Source organism: Alligator sinensis, unplaced genomic scaffold (genome assembly GCF_000455745.1).
Source record: "Alligator sinensis unplaced genomic scaffold, ASM45574v1 scaffold861_1, whole genome shotgun sequence".
In the NCBI taxonomy this organism is placed as follows: domain Eukaryota; kingdom Metazoa; phylum Chordata; order Crocodylia; family Alligatoridae; genus Alligator; species Alligator sinensis.
Genome location: NW_005842153.1, coordinates 1,904,974 through 1,919,641, shown reverse-complemented (window position 1 = coordinate 1,919,641; position 14,668 = coordinate 1,904,974). Strand labels below are relative to the sequence as shown.

The window sequence follows — 14,668 nt, the reverse complement described above, 5'->3', positions numbered from 1 at the left end:
CCAGGCGGCTGGGGCCAGGAGCAGCGGACCCGGGCCAACCTGGCAGCAGCAGGGGTTGGGAGCAGGCTTGGGGCCAATGCAGGGGAGGGGAGGGGGGCCTGCTCAAGGGGGTCCTGCTCTTCCCCCCCTCTGCCACCAGGTCAATCATGCAGGTGGCGATGATGGAAGGGGGGAGGGGCAGGTCGAGGCCAGCGCCAGTGGCCTCGCCCCTCTGCAGCGTCCTGACCTCACTCTCCCCCTGGGCCGCTTCAAGCAATAAGGGGTGTGAGGCCAGCTCCGGTGGCTGGCCCCCCCACTCCATCGTCACCACCTGCAGGGAGCAGAGTGGGGGGCAACAGATGGCCTTACCCCCCACCCCCACATCATGGCAGTGCATTGCTACCTGTCCAAATGCTTCTTTGCACTGATTGGCTATTTGTCAGCCAATCAGAGTGCTAATAAAGCATTATGGACAGGCAGATTAAGGCTTTTATAACTTTTTATACACACACACACACACACACACACACACACACACACACACACACACACACGAGAGAGAGAGATATCTACAGAGAGATCTTTCATTTTTTTTTTTTATATATCTATAGATATCTATCTATCTATCTAGAGACCTATCTGTCCATCTCTCTCTCCACACACACACACACACACACACACACACACACACACACAGGCAGAGGGATCTATATATCTATATCCATTTAACACATTGTTTTATTGATATATTTGAAATTTTAAAGCAATTTGGAAGCCTACCAGTGCGTCAATCACTATAATAAAATAAATTCTAAATACCTATAAATTTTGGCATTTGATTTTGGGTTTTTTTATTATGGAAAATCTGAGCTTCCCCTGCCCGCTTTGCGCACCATGATACAGGTCCAGGCCCCTCACTGCTCCCCCCCACCCCATATGCTCCCTCCGAGCCCTGCTGGATGGGGCCCCCAGCTGCCAGGGCTACAGGGACCCAGATCTGCAGCCCCCTGCAGCTGTGCCCAAATCCTTGCTGCCTCCTGTGGGAGGTGGCGGCTGCTACAGCAGAGCCCTCCCCCACTGGCGGCGCAGCCAGAGCAGAGCCTGTGGTGGGGGGTGGGAACAGGTTGGGGCTTTCCTCTTCAGGCTCAGGCTCCATGCCCTGCTGCCCTGAAAACCATAGATCTGTCTTTCAGTCTTACCATCAACCCTTTAATATAACTGTACGCCACCCCCTGGGGACAACTGTTAACTGCAATAGAAATGGTGAGAGAAAAAACAGTTTTCAGAGGGCTAGCAGAAGCCCTGAAAATAGTGGGAACTAGTCAGTTTCAGGGCTGCCATAGCACTGACAGCTAATTAAACACCACTGATTAAGTATACCATGTTGTCAGTGCTGTGGTTTTAGCAGCCCCCACACTGTCTAGCTTGCTTCATTTTCAAAGCATTTACCAGTAGTTTCATTGCTATTGCCAGCTTTCTTCTTTGAAAAAAAAAAAAAGTTCTACCTACATTTTAGAGGTGTCTGGAAAACAACCAGTATTTCATAAAACACTAATGTTCAACATTACTTTTCCCTTTGTTTCAGAATCGTTTGTGGAAAGTAGGAGGAGAGAGAAAAATAAGAATATCCAAGCAGCCAAGAGATTGTGGCACTAATTCAGCAACGTAGACAATTCAAGTTCAAATCCTGTCTGTTTACAAGAGACTTGGCCCTGGGTTCTCCCATGTCCCAAGTGACCACTAGCTTTAAAGAGAGAGCTAGTATCTGTCTCTCTCCCAATGATAATTTATTTATACAAAAATTAACACAGCTTTAACAGGAAGGGGCAAGAGAAAATGCTATTATTGTGCATTGGTATGCGTACTAACTCAGGTTAAGTCCTGAAAAATATGCCTGATAAAAGTTTCATTCAAGCTAACACATTTTGTTGAAGTGATAGCTTTTCACTGAAATCAGTTTCTTTTGATAAAACCATTTCAATGAAAAATTTCCAACTAGTTTTACTTTTAAATAGTGAAACAACAGAAGGAAGAGTAGTAGCTTGTTCCTGCTGCTTGATAATTCACAAGGGGGCAGCATTTCTTTACAATTCATTTTGTTGTAGGTTTACTAGTAGGTCTGGTAGTGTGGAATGCTAAAAAACAAAAAAAATTAATTTCCTTAGATTTTTCAGGAAATTTGCATGTTCCTATTAGATGTATGGCCAAGTTTATTAATTAGCTAGTATTTCCAAGCTACGCTTTCTGAACAATATCAACACTGCAGTAATCAGAACACAGGCAAACATTTAATAAAGCATGTTTTCAAAGGGTTAAACCACTTCTTTCCATTGAACATATCAAGGAAAACTAAATGTAATGCCAGTTCATGGGTTAGTACTTTTGACCAGTATAAGGCTAGCATGACAAACTATGTGAAAGAATAAATACCTTCTTCATCTTCCCATTCTAGGTCTAGTGAAGTGCTGTCATCATTTCCACTTGTTGATTTTGTTTTGGTCATTAAATCACAGCTGCTCTCCGTGTTTGGGGTCAGAACAGTAGCATCAGATGAAAGTCCTACATCAAAAATGTATATTTAACACACACATGTTCTTGGCTTCAAGATTTAACAGGAAGAGCTACCACTTTGACAGTGACTTTTACTCAAGATCTACTGTATTTACTAGAACCCAAGACAAGGGTCCCTCCCTCCGAACCCCATTTAACATGGGGAAAGAAGCTCTTTATCCTGCATTCAAGTAGAAGGCAGAGGGTGGGGGGGGGCAGGTGGATGCTGAAGCTCTGACTTTAGTGCCTACCCAGGCCCAGAGCTGCTGCCGACCCCATACTTACTCGGTTCCCCGTTTTCCCCTCCACTGCCACTATTTAGAAGTATACGGTGATTTAAATAGACAATGTAACAACATACAAGTTAAAATCTAAGCATTATCAATGATCAATTCTAATTCACTTAAGTGTGCCATGCATATAAAGCAGGGGTGGGCAAAATGTGGCCCGGGGGCCGGATGCGGCCCGCCAGGCCATTCTATCCGGCCTGCAGGGCCCCTAAAAAATTTAGAAAATTAATATTAATCTGCCCTGGGCTGCCTCTCATGCAGCCCTCGATGGCTTGCTGAAACTCAGTAAGTGGCCCTCTGCCCAAAATAATTGCCCGCCCTGATATAAAGCAACTTTTCTTACAACACATCAAATTCATATACACTTTATTTTACCAGAAGGAACTTCTGCCTGAATGCTGGATACAGTCTGAACATCTGCCTGTGATGCACAAGAGACGTACCTAGAGATGCCTCAAAAGCTTAAAAAAAAAAAAAAGGCAAGGATACACAGTCCTACCTGGTCTTATTCAGAAAGTATAGATAAAAAACAGGGCAAAGTAAAACTTCTCCTTGGAGAATGATAGTCATTCAGTCTGCTCCCTCAAGATATTTAGCAAACAATTAACAACAACACCAAAAAAAGCAACAAGAGACTTACTACTACTACGAAATGCTTCATATTGGAACTTTGTATTTCTCAAATAAGAATCAAAATCCTCCTCTGCCACTGAGCTGTAAAAACAATACATTATTAGCATCACTAACTCCTCTGGATAATGTGTGGCATTTACAGTTCTTCAGAATGTATCTAGGGTTATCATTTTTAAGTCTCTGTGAATGGTCATCTTTTAGTGAGTCCTCACCCGGCACCTGATTGTGGCCCTACCTAAATACTTAATTATAAAGTTGATGGAAGAAAAAATGAGCTTATGTAAAACTATCATGTTTATATAAACATCATTTTCACTCCCACTATTCCAAGTCTGCATCTCTGTCTTCTAAGACGGGCAAATGCCTTCCTAATTCATTTATTTTACACTTGACTAATCTATAGTTACGACACAAATGTACAATTTAAGTCATTAAGAACACCACACTGGGGGAGGGGGATAATTTAGGTACTTTGAAGTGGGATGGAGTTTTGTTTGCACAATTTTAGTAACCCCAGTGAAATGCAGTACAACATAGATACATGGATGACTATTTCCCCCCCTTGCTAAAAAAAAAAGTGTACGGGCTATATAAGAGGGCTGCTGAAAACACTTTATTATTCCCTAACAATTAAAAAAAAACAACTTTGTTTCATGTCTTACCTTTGATATTCTCCATTATTACTCACTTGGCTTCTCTGCATTATCCTTTGTAGTCTATGATGCTACCAAAAAAAAGTGTACATTGCCATCTATCAGCAAGTTTTCAAGAATGAAACAGACTTAACATTATTTTTAAATGTCATACCATGACAAGTTGCTTTTTCCTTAGAATCTACCACCTCCTAGTTAGAAGGCCTAAAATTTTATACCAGCTCCCCTAATTTAGGGTAATCATTATAAAACTTTACCTAAGTAAGCATCTGATTGAAAAAGTCACAAGTATGTAATGGATACAAGCAACTCTTTTCTTCCTTATCCCAGAGGCAGTCTTTGTAACAATTCCACATCTTAATGGAAAAGGCAAGAGCCTTCTAGCACATTTTGTGTGCAAATTTGATCATGAGATGCAGCCTGCTCACAAACTACTTTTATTCCTTCTGTTTATTGTATCCTCAGCACAGCCAGTAAGGTTTTCTAGAAGGAGCTGAGATTTGAAGATCTGTTTGGTTTATTCTGTCCTTAGAATGTGGTCAATAGGTAACACCGAAGCTGACATACTAATGAAATCTACTTCTAAAAAGAGAAAAATATATTTCCTTACATGCTATTTTACTTCAGCACAAAGGAATACTGACACATTGCAAGTGTTTGATTTATATGAGCAGAAGCTTTATTTTGTTGTGGTCAAAGCTTATTGATTTGTTTAAATTCTGCAGTTTACAGCCTTCATTATATACGATTATGCAAGGAGGGTTTGAAAAAAAAAGGGACAGACAGTCTAATAAAATAATCCCTTTTTCAGCCCCAAGAAGCAGGTTTAACTCCTTCTTGATGTTTTAAGTTGCCTGGCATTTTCTTCCTCAGACCTCTTGGACAAAAAAATCTGGTAATATATTTTAAAGGTAAACTGTTTCTCCCATAATAAGATTATTTAAAAAAAGCTAAAAGTGAAATTAGGATTTGATTACACAGACACACACAGTTTGCATATTTACGCAGATGTATAATAAAGAGAAGAGCAAAGAAAAGTGGGGATAGTGGAAATATGTAAAACGAAAGATTTATGTAAGCACTCACTCTAACATGACCAGTAGGATTCTTTCTGGTTGGCTGAATACATCTATGAAAATATATTACTTAACACGATTATAAGTTATAACTTCTTCTTTTAGCAGAGTTCCTACAACACTTAGCGAACACTGCTGCATAACTAGACAATTTTCTGATGAATTGGAAAGTTATGGAATGCCTTCCTTTGCCACAATTCCATGATGTTATTTGGGTGCAGAATTTGGTTTGGAGGGAGGAAAGGAAAGGATAACACTGCCAGTGACCTAATGAAGTCAACTTTGATATTAGCTACTGGTGTAGCTATAGCAATAGATCCATCTTTAAATTTGTTAAAGTAGCTTCTCACAAATTCTTTGAAGTTCTCTTTATGTGGATCCAGCACAAACATCAAGAAAAGCAGCAAACTGATAAGTCTCAGGACATCGTTTTGCTTATATAACGCCTAGTTAAACAATTTTTGTCACAGGGGCCACCTATACACGCGCCCGACACCTGATCCGACGTGTTCTAAATAGATTTGATTAATTGAATCTGCTGCAGCAGCCTCAGCAGCATGTGTAATTCAGCATCCCCATACTTCAAAATGGTGGCCAGGGTGTATAACTAAAGCTTGTTCAAGCATTCCCACCGCCATTTGGAAGTGTAGGACACTGAATATATGAAACACTGTGGGTGCTTTAATTAGAGTAGCTCCCAAGAGCCACTCTAATTAGAGTATCCCCCCTTCTCCCCTCCCTCGCCCACTTCGAAGCACTTGTAAAGACACCCACTGTGACTACTAGTAGAATCAAATGATCCACTTAAGGCATATTTAAGATAAATAACAGTGTCCAAATCAGATTCATAATACTATATTTCCAATTAAAAACTAGTTTGTTGATTTAGTAGAACAGTGTTTGCCAGAAAGTACACAGAAACCAACATTTGCTGCTGATTAGTATGTATTATGAACCGATTTCCAGTTCATCATGTCAATGTTACAACTTAAGGTCATATTCCCAAGATGTACTTTATAGAATAGTTTTAAAAAAATTGTGTACTCTTTTGTCTAGCTGCAGCTACCAAATAATTTTTGATAATAAAAATCACTTAAAATCTTGTGATCAGACCTAAGGAAGAATGTCTTCCATTCAACCACATAGTTGATCCAATAATAGATCTCACCCAATGAAATCCTTGCTTCTCGCATAATTTATGGACAATCATGGTTACAACACTCTTACGTGACCTGAAATATTTTGAAAGATTAACTGACTTCCTCCTATCCCTCTCCACTTCATATTGATTAATGTGATTTGGAGTCCCTTTGCAAGGAATGTAATTTTATTAAAAATAAAAGATGTATTACAGAAGTCTTAAGAAGGTCTATTTTAAGCACAGAAAGGAGCAGAAACAAAAAACAAATTCCAGAAGTGTAGTCAGTCTTAAAAGATCAAGAAAGAAGAGACAACATGGTACCAGGATAAGAAAAAAATGTAGACTAGAAAGACACCTGGAATTTATGGGAACACGTGATAATGGAAGACAACTAGAATTCATCCTCGCCTTATAGTATCTAATAAATTGTACTCCAAATATTATAGTTGTTAGACTTGTAAGACTGAAGATTTGATGAACTGTTCTGCCATGGTATCTCGTGACTGCATGGATTCTTTTCTTCTGAGGTGATACATGGACTGATAAAAATTGCTTAAAAGTAACACATCAGTGTTCAGGAAGAAGTCCTGTTCTCCTGGATATATTGTGACCACAGCCACAAATTTCACTTAAATTGACCCCATCACCCCATATAAATTAAAGTATGTTCAAACTGATGGTGAAAAAAAAATCAGATGAAACATTTACATACTTGCAATCTTTCAACAATGTTATCACATTCTTCAGTGAGGTGTACCATTAAAAAAAAAAAAAGGCATGCTGGATTTTTAACCCAGAGTTACTATTCATAAAACTGTACCCATATGAAGAACTAAAAGCAGTAAGTATTAGAAGACCAACCAGCAACTGCTCTCTGAATAACAAAAGTATATATATGAATACACCCAATTTAAGTGAAGGTTAATGAAAATGCCCAGAGCGATAAGCACCAGCTATTTAACATCACTGTTCATAAGCATAGCTGCATTATACAAAATGGGAGCTACTCTGCTAAAAATACTTGATGCTAGGATTGCAGGCACTACACAGGGAAACAGGCACTGCTGCCAGCCAAACTCTTCTCAGATGCAACTTCTGAGAAAATAAAACTGTGTACACACAAAAACAGAACAGCAGCTCTGATATATATTGGGGTTTTTTTCCCCTCACCTCCAAAAGCTTTTTCTGCTTTGCTGCCCTGGCTGCTTCACGCTGTGCAGCATATAAAGCCTCTTCTTCTATTCTTAACTTCTCCTCTTGTAAGGCTAACTGTATATAAACAAAATAATAAGGGTTAACAAAAGCAGAACCTATCTATCTGCCTATAAATACAAACATAAGCTTATTAAATTAAAAGAAAACGTTACTCATGAAGACAAACAAAAAATAAAACTGACCACAACACAATCACCAGAAACTTTGATTATCTACAGTATTGTAATTTGCTTATAAGAAAAAAAACTAATGACTTGTTAAATGGACACTCTGAAAACAATGCAATGTTTTAAATGCATATGTAAGTTTTATGAAGAACACTATAGTGTAAGGTAGAAAATGTCAAACATGAAGCATCTGAATTTCATTTAAATAAAGAGATTTAATCTAAAGTGATCCCTAATCCCCACATCATATTCAGTGAGTTGCCACAACAGATTAAGATGGGTACATTAAGTTTTTCATTAACAACATTTTTCCTTTCTCCCTGACCACCACACACAGCTCACTCTGCTCTCCCAAGGAAAAAACTGTTAAAATTTAAGTGAACATTATAAAAACTATTTCTTTCTTAAGCATATGAAAAAATAATGCAAAAGCAATTTTCACCACAAATTAAAAGGTCACGTTCTTTGAGTTTTTTTAAGTAGACCATTATTTTTAATCATTAGACTACCCAAGTAATACAAACCACTGCAATTATTTACCTCGGACTGAAGTTTCACATCAACTGCTCTTTGTTTTTCAGCAATGGACTCATAATGCCTCTCTCTCAGATTGGCAATTTCTTCCTCAGTCAGAGGTCTGCAAGAGGGAGGAAAAAAAGGTGGCATACTTTAGCTCTAAGTAAACTGTAGTTGGAGACAAGAGACAAGCCTAATAAATGACAGTTAATTTGTGTCTCTAAACTGTTCAAACAGCCTTGTTTCTCATGGTCTAATTTGACTGTTTTCTTAATCCAAACATAGTAGGAAGCTAAAAGTACAATTCGCATCCAAGCAGTTTAAAGCCCCAATGAACTGAAGGCAAGTCATTCACTGTGGGTGCCTATACACAAGCATGGAGGCTGCTCTGATGCACTGTAATTCTAGTATGTCAGAGCAGACTTGATTAATGGAATAATCGAATGGACTCGATTAATTGAGTCTGCTGGAGCGTGGCAATTACCATGCTTCAGCAGCCTCCTGCGTCTCGTGTATCAGCATCCACGTGCATAAAATTGGCAGCAGGAGTACTTGAACTAAAGCTTGTTTGAAGAGCTTTAGTTCAAGCATCCCCGCCACCATTTTTAAGCCTGGGGAGCTGATACACAAGACACAGCAGTACTTTAATTAGAGTGACTCTCCACTCTAATTAAGAAGAGTTGACCCCCTCCTAACTCCTGGAGCACATGTAAAAGTGCCTTGTGTTTCCTCTCTTCCTCTCAAACATCACTATTTGTCCTGCATGTTGAGACAACGAAAACACCTTTTGTTAGAAAAAAGTTCAAATGAAATTTATAAAATTAAATTATAAAATTAAATTTATAAAATTAATACATTCTCCAACAGGTAGACTGGCAGACTAAAATTCCCTCCCCACTCCTTAAAGTAGTGGAGCTAAAACTGGCAAACGACTGAATGTGTGAAACAGATTACTGTACTTATTCAGTTCCAGAATGAGGTTTTCCCCTTGTTCAACAAGGGGAAAACAAAGCGTGGTCTCAGAATCAAGTATCAGACTGCTTCACCTGGGAGCTCTGGGAAGCAGCAGTACAGGGAGCCTGGTTTGACCAGGACAGCATCAGCAGCTGTCAAGTTCCTCCTCTCAGCCTGGATCCCCTCTCTCTCTGCAAGGGAGCAGACACTGGAAGGAAGAATCTGCACACTGTTGCCGTTGTCCCTGGCTGAGCTGGGTTCCCTGCACAGTTCCTCCCCACAGCTCCTACCTGGACCAGTGTACACCCAGCTGACACAGGCATGGGGGCAGCCCAGAGCTGCTCCTGTCCAAGCTGCAGGGAGAAGCTGAAGCAGGATGCAGCTTCCTCCTTCCAGCCTGCTCTCACAGCACATGAGGGAGACTTGGCGGGGTGAGTATTGGGCAAAATGTGCAGGGCAGGCAGAAGTGATGCTACAAACATAATCACTTTTGCACTGCTAGCATGCAGCAAAACTACACCTCCAAGATACAAGTTTAAAGGAGAGACAAGATAAAACAAACAACAAAATGGTAACGGAAGTGGAATATAGAGAATTTCTGCACTGCTTTACCTTAGTACAACTGAAGAAAGTTATTAACTTTAATTTTTATACCTATATTTTAAACATGCTAGCAGTCTTGCTGTATAGATATTAAGCTTTGGTTTATTTATCGGCATATTAATTTAGCTGTTTAAGACTATTTTTATGCACAATCATTTAATGCATTTTTAAACAATACCTATTAATGAAGAAAGTTAAATACATTTGAAAAAAAACAAATGTCACAGCCTTTCAATGAAGGAAGTGGAAGCATCAAAAACTAATGCAAGATATTAGATGGTTTTCCTGTTCCAGACTAAAGCAATATTGTCATTTCATTCTAAATTGTCCAATGTTGCATTACATTTAATAAACTATTAGAAACAGAAATATAAATTAATAAAATTACCCATTTAGAAGCATATAATAGAGATTTCTGAAACAGACAGCTGAGTGTTAGTTCTGACAGGTAAACTCAGACCTTCACATACATGACAGAGGAGACAGAAAAGTTAATCAGGAAAAAAGCACTTGAGACAAATAATTCTTACCTCTGACTGCTTCCTGGGCTCTCCCCCTATGATTTAAATTATAAATACAAATTAAACATTTAAATCCAAGTAATTAAAAGAGGCATGTTACCCAATTAATCTTTAAAATAGAAACAAGTCAATGTGCATTTGACCTTTTTACTGGAGTAGATGGATGCAAAGAGTTTCATTACTGGCTACTGAAAATACCTCCAGAACGCTGAGGACTTTGCAATAAAGTTCCACCCTCCTCATTCCAATCATCTGCTTAGCTACTCAAGTTTTACCCAGATGTGAACCACACCTGGAACAAGAGTGTTTTTGGTCCTTATGAAAAACACTCATTTTCTTTGATGGACTGGGGAACTTTACAATTTTTTTTTTTTAAGATTATATTAACAACACTGTCTATCATTATTAGGATGAACTTGCTTGTCACTGAATTTGTAAAGCTTATTTTGGACATTCTTTCGAATAGCTCACAGCTCTAGTAAGTCAATTTATTCTGTCCCTTATCTCCTCAGCAAAACAACTTACATAATTCATGCCCCTATCTGATTCAGACAAAGTACCTTTCGGTACATCTTTCCATTCCATACTTCTACATCAGTGTTTTTCAACCTGTGGTCTGCAGACCCCTGGGGGCCCAAAGACAATGTCCAAGTGGTCCACGAAAGAGGACTATGATCAATCAAAAGTATGTGAATACCCACACTTGCAATTAAAAGAGGTCCGCACCTCCATCTGAAATTTCCAAAGGGGTCCACACCTCCATTTGAAATTTCTTAAGGGTCCGCAAATGAGAAAAGGTTGTAGAACAGTGGTTTTCATCACTGATCTGTTCATCTAATTCTCCATTACAAAGGGAGAAGAGACCTAAGCAATCCCTTCCCAGGGGAGGCTGCAATTTCCTAGCTTGTCTTGTTCTAGAAAAGTATAGATTAGAACTTTATCTAAACACTTCTGAAGAGCTAGATCAGAAAGAATTTTCCTTTCGGCTTTTGTGCTTGTTGCTCTTTGTTTCTTGTTTTTGATGCTGTGCAGTAGAACTAAACACTACAAATACCTCAGCAAAGAAATTTGCTCCAGTCAAGGCAGTAGTATCTTTTTGGCAGATTTAGGACTATTAGATTTGAATATCTTCATTAGGAATTTATTAGGCTAAGTTTAAAAAGGTATACAATTATGTAAACTGGACAAAAAAAAGCTGTACAGCAGAAGTCCTTTTCCCATACGACTGCAGATATAGAATCAATAAGAAACTAATGAACTGTATAATCAGCGAACTACCTCCTTGCATTTGGCTTAAGAAATGAAGTTCAGGGCACAAGAGAGCAATTCTAAGGCACGTGCTACTAGAAGGGGTTCAGTACAACCTCCAAAGCTTCTATAAAAGTTCAAATTAGAGCCTGTAATAGCTTAGGGCCCAAACTAGCATTCCTCAAATTGCCCATATAAACACAGTATTGACAATGTTACTGCTCTTACAATGTTTCAGTTAACCAACTATTTTTTAGTTATGGACACACACACACACACACACACACACACACACACACACACACACACACACACACACACACACTTCTGAATAATTTGCTTTCAAAATACCCACAACTCCTCCCCTCTCCCAAAGGACTGCAAGAATCTGTGCTTTTTCTTTGCTATCCCTCTTCCACTCAAAAACTGTTCCCAATCAGAAGAATATTATTTACAGTACTAGTATTCTGGGGAAGGAAACTTAATGGTTTAAATAGCAGCAATTCCATTCCAAATAGGTCGATGCATGAGTTGATTACAACTAGGTTGGAGATATTGATCTTAGGACTACATATATTTATAAAAAACATGTTTTACAACTAGGTTTTATAATACAGCACAGAAATACTTACCTCATCACTTTCCACTAGATTTTCAAACTGCAAAGAGAAAAAAAAAAAAAGATTTATTGATAAGCCTGGCCATTCTGATATACTGTACTTCTTTGAATATAACATACTTATTTGTTTGGTTTATGTTGCAGAAATGTTACACAAAGACTAAATATTTAATTATCGAAATAACTGCAGAAAATAGATATTATGTTTAGCCTGATCAACATCCCTACAAAACCTAATAACCAGGGATCTGGGTTTTCCGTTTCCTGCAAAAAACCAGAAAAAAATGTGGATTTTCCCTTTTAACTGAGAAAAGCTCAGATTTTTCATTTTAATGGAGAAACATGCAGATTTGTCACTTTTGCAAAGAGCTAAAGAGCTCCCTGCAGGCTGGCAGAGTCCCAGAGGGGGCAGGAGGGCAGTCAGGCAGAGGGTGCCCTGTGCATGTATATGGCAGCCTGGAGAGCAGCTCCCTCGGGTACGATTCACAGGGGGAGGGGGGGACTGAGGACCCCATAGGGAGGGAGTTGGGTAGGGCTGGGGCTAGTCCATCTGGACCAGGGTGTGTGGAGCTTAGGGCCCAGGACTGGAATGAGTGGCTGTAGGGCCCTGGCAGGAAGTGGGACAGAGCTGCATGCGACTCATTGTGGGGGGCAGAAACGACGACAACGATGGGACAACTGGCTCCCCACCACTGCATGCACTCCCAGGGGACATAAGGGGCACATACCCCTCAGATTTGTGCGCTGGGTAGCCTAGCCACTGTGAGCTCAGGCTCCCAGTCCTGCTGCCCTCCTCCCCACAGGGCCTCCACAGCCCAGCATGGCAGAGTGGGGATGTTCCTTGCTGCTGCAAGCCCATGCCTGGCAGCAGCGGGGATGGCAGTGAGGAATTATGCCCCTTGCTGCTGCCGGGCGGACAGGGGCCGCCTCACCATGGTGGCGTGGGGCTCCTGGCAGTGGCACCAAGCTTCCCTGGTCATTCCCACTCTGCCCTGTCATGCCAGGTCCCACCCACTGGGCTGCGGAGGCCCTGGCAAAGGACAGCGGGGCAGGGTGCTCGTGCCTGCAGCATGCAGCACCCCGCAGCCCCTCCCCATCCGCACAGGCTCTGCTCTGGCCATGCTGCACTCGGAGGAGGGGGAAGATGGGCTCTGTGCTCCACTCTGCCACAGCAGATGCCTCCCGTGGGTGGCAGCAGGGGCCTACAGATCTGGGTCCCTGGCATCTGGGGGACTCCTCTGGCAGGGCTGAGGAGGCTGTGGGTGGGGAGCGAGGGGCCTGGGCCTTGACCTGCATCCTCGTGAGCAAAGCGGGTAAGAGGAGCTCTGATTTTCCATGATAAAAAACCCCAAAAATCAAATGCCAAAACTTACAGGCACTTATAATTTATTTTATTTTAGTGATTGAGGCACTGGTAGGCTTCCAAATTGCAAATATATCGATAAAACATTGTGTTAAACTGATGCCTATATACAGCATTTCATTTTAATTGCGGATTTTGGGGGCGTTAATGAGAGGTTGAGATTTTTAAACAGAGAAAACCAGGATCCCTCCTTATAACTTATTTTCTTAATGCTATGGGCACATCTACATGTGCTATTAACGTGCCTTAAGCTTACTGAGTAATAAAATAAGATGCAGTAAACTTGCCCTAAGAACGCGTCTATACCTGCACCCTAACAGGCACAGATTTGCTCCCAATGGGGGTAGGCAGATCCAGGCCTGCTCCTTTCCTGCTGTCCCCCTGCAGCAGTCAGAAGGAGCTGCAGTTGCCCGGATACTAGGGGGCTCTGGCAGGGGCAGACGCAGCCTGGCTGGAGATGCTGTCTTAGGAGCCTGTGGCCAGTGTGCCATGGACGCTCCCTACCCTTCCTCTGGTAGTGGCAGACAGGGCACTGTGTCCACAAGATGCTTGAGGACCACCTCCTCCACCCCCTGCAGTAGGGCACCTGAGGAGCCACCCATGAACCCCAGGTCCACAGGGCAACTCCAAAAACCACGCATACTACGGGCAGTTTGTAACCAACACCAAACTTTATTTTCATCCACCACAATAACACACCCACACCCCCTGCAACACAGATCCCCTTCTTCCCCAACAGCACACTGCCTCCCTGCCAGCAACGCATCCTTCCCTAACCTCATCATGCATCAACAATAAAGGTCCTGCTTTCTGTGTGACTATGTACAATGTCCTTTCTGAACTGTAAGGGGGTGGGGGGAGAGGGGATCAGTGGGGTAGAAGTACAGCGATAAGTAGGTAGTAGGAGGCAAGGAGCCTGTCCTGGAAGGTGAGGACCTCCTGGTCCCTCTCTTGCTCCAGGTCCTAGGCTTGCCAAGCCCATGAATCCATGAGCCGCTCCCTTGCCACTGTGACCAGTCTGTCCAGCAGAAGGGTGTGGTCATGCATGTGCTGTGGTGGAGGCAGCACATGTGGAGGGTGCCAGCTGATGGTGGCAGTGTCCTGGCTGGTGACTGGTGCTTCTTCACTATGTGCAGCTGC

The 14,668-nt window shown here is 41.4% G+C and overlaps 1 protein-coding gene across 2 annotated transcripts in view; it reads right to left on the bottom strand.

The window, feature by feature from the left end:
- Positions 1-14,668, bottom strand: part of AP1AR (adaptor related protein complex 1 associated regulatory protein) — a 74,099-nt gene that overhangs the window by 5,511 nt on the left and 53,920 nt on the right. For both annotated transcript variants that reach the window (XM_025206364.1, XM_025206365.1), the window contains 7 exons: positions 12,179-12,205; positions 10,308-10,333; positions 8,245-8,341; positions 7,493-7,591; positions 4,115-4,176; positions 3,460-3,533; positions 2,410-2,538 (listed from right to left, as the gene is read on the bottom strand). In XM_025206364.1, the coding sequence (XP_025062149.1) occupies positions 2,410-2,538; positions 3,460-3,533; positions 4,115-4,176; positions 7,493-7,591; positions 8,245-8,341; positions 10,308-10,333; positions 12,179-12,205 (514 nt within the window). The remainder of the gene's footprint in view (positions 1-2,409; positions 2,539-3,459; positions 3,534-4,114; positions 4,177-7,492; positions 7,592-8,244; positions 8,342-10,307; positions 10,334-12,178; positions 12,206-14,668) is intronic.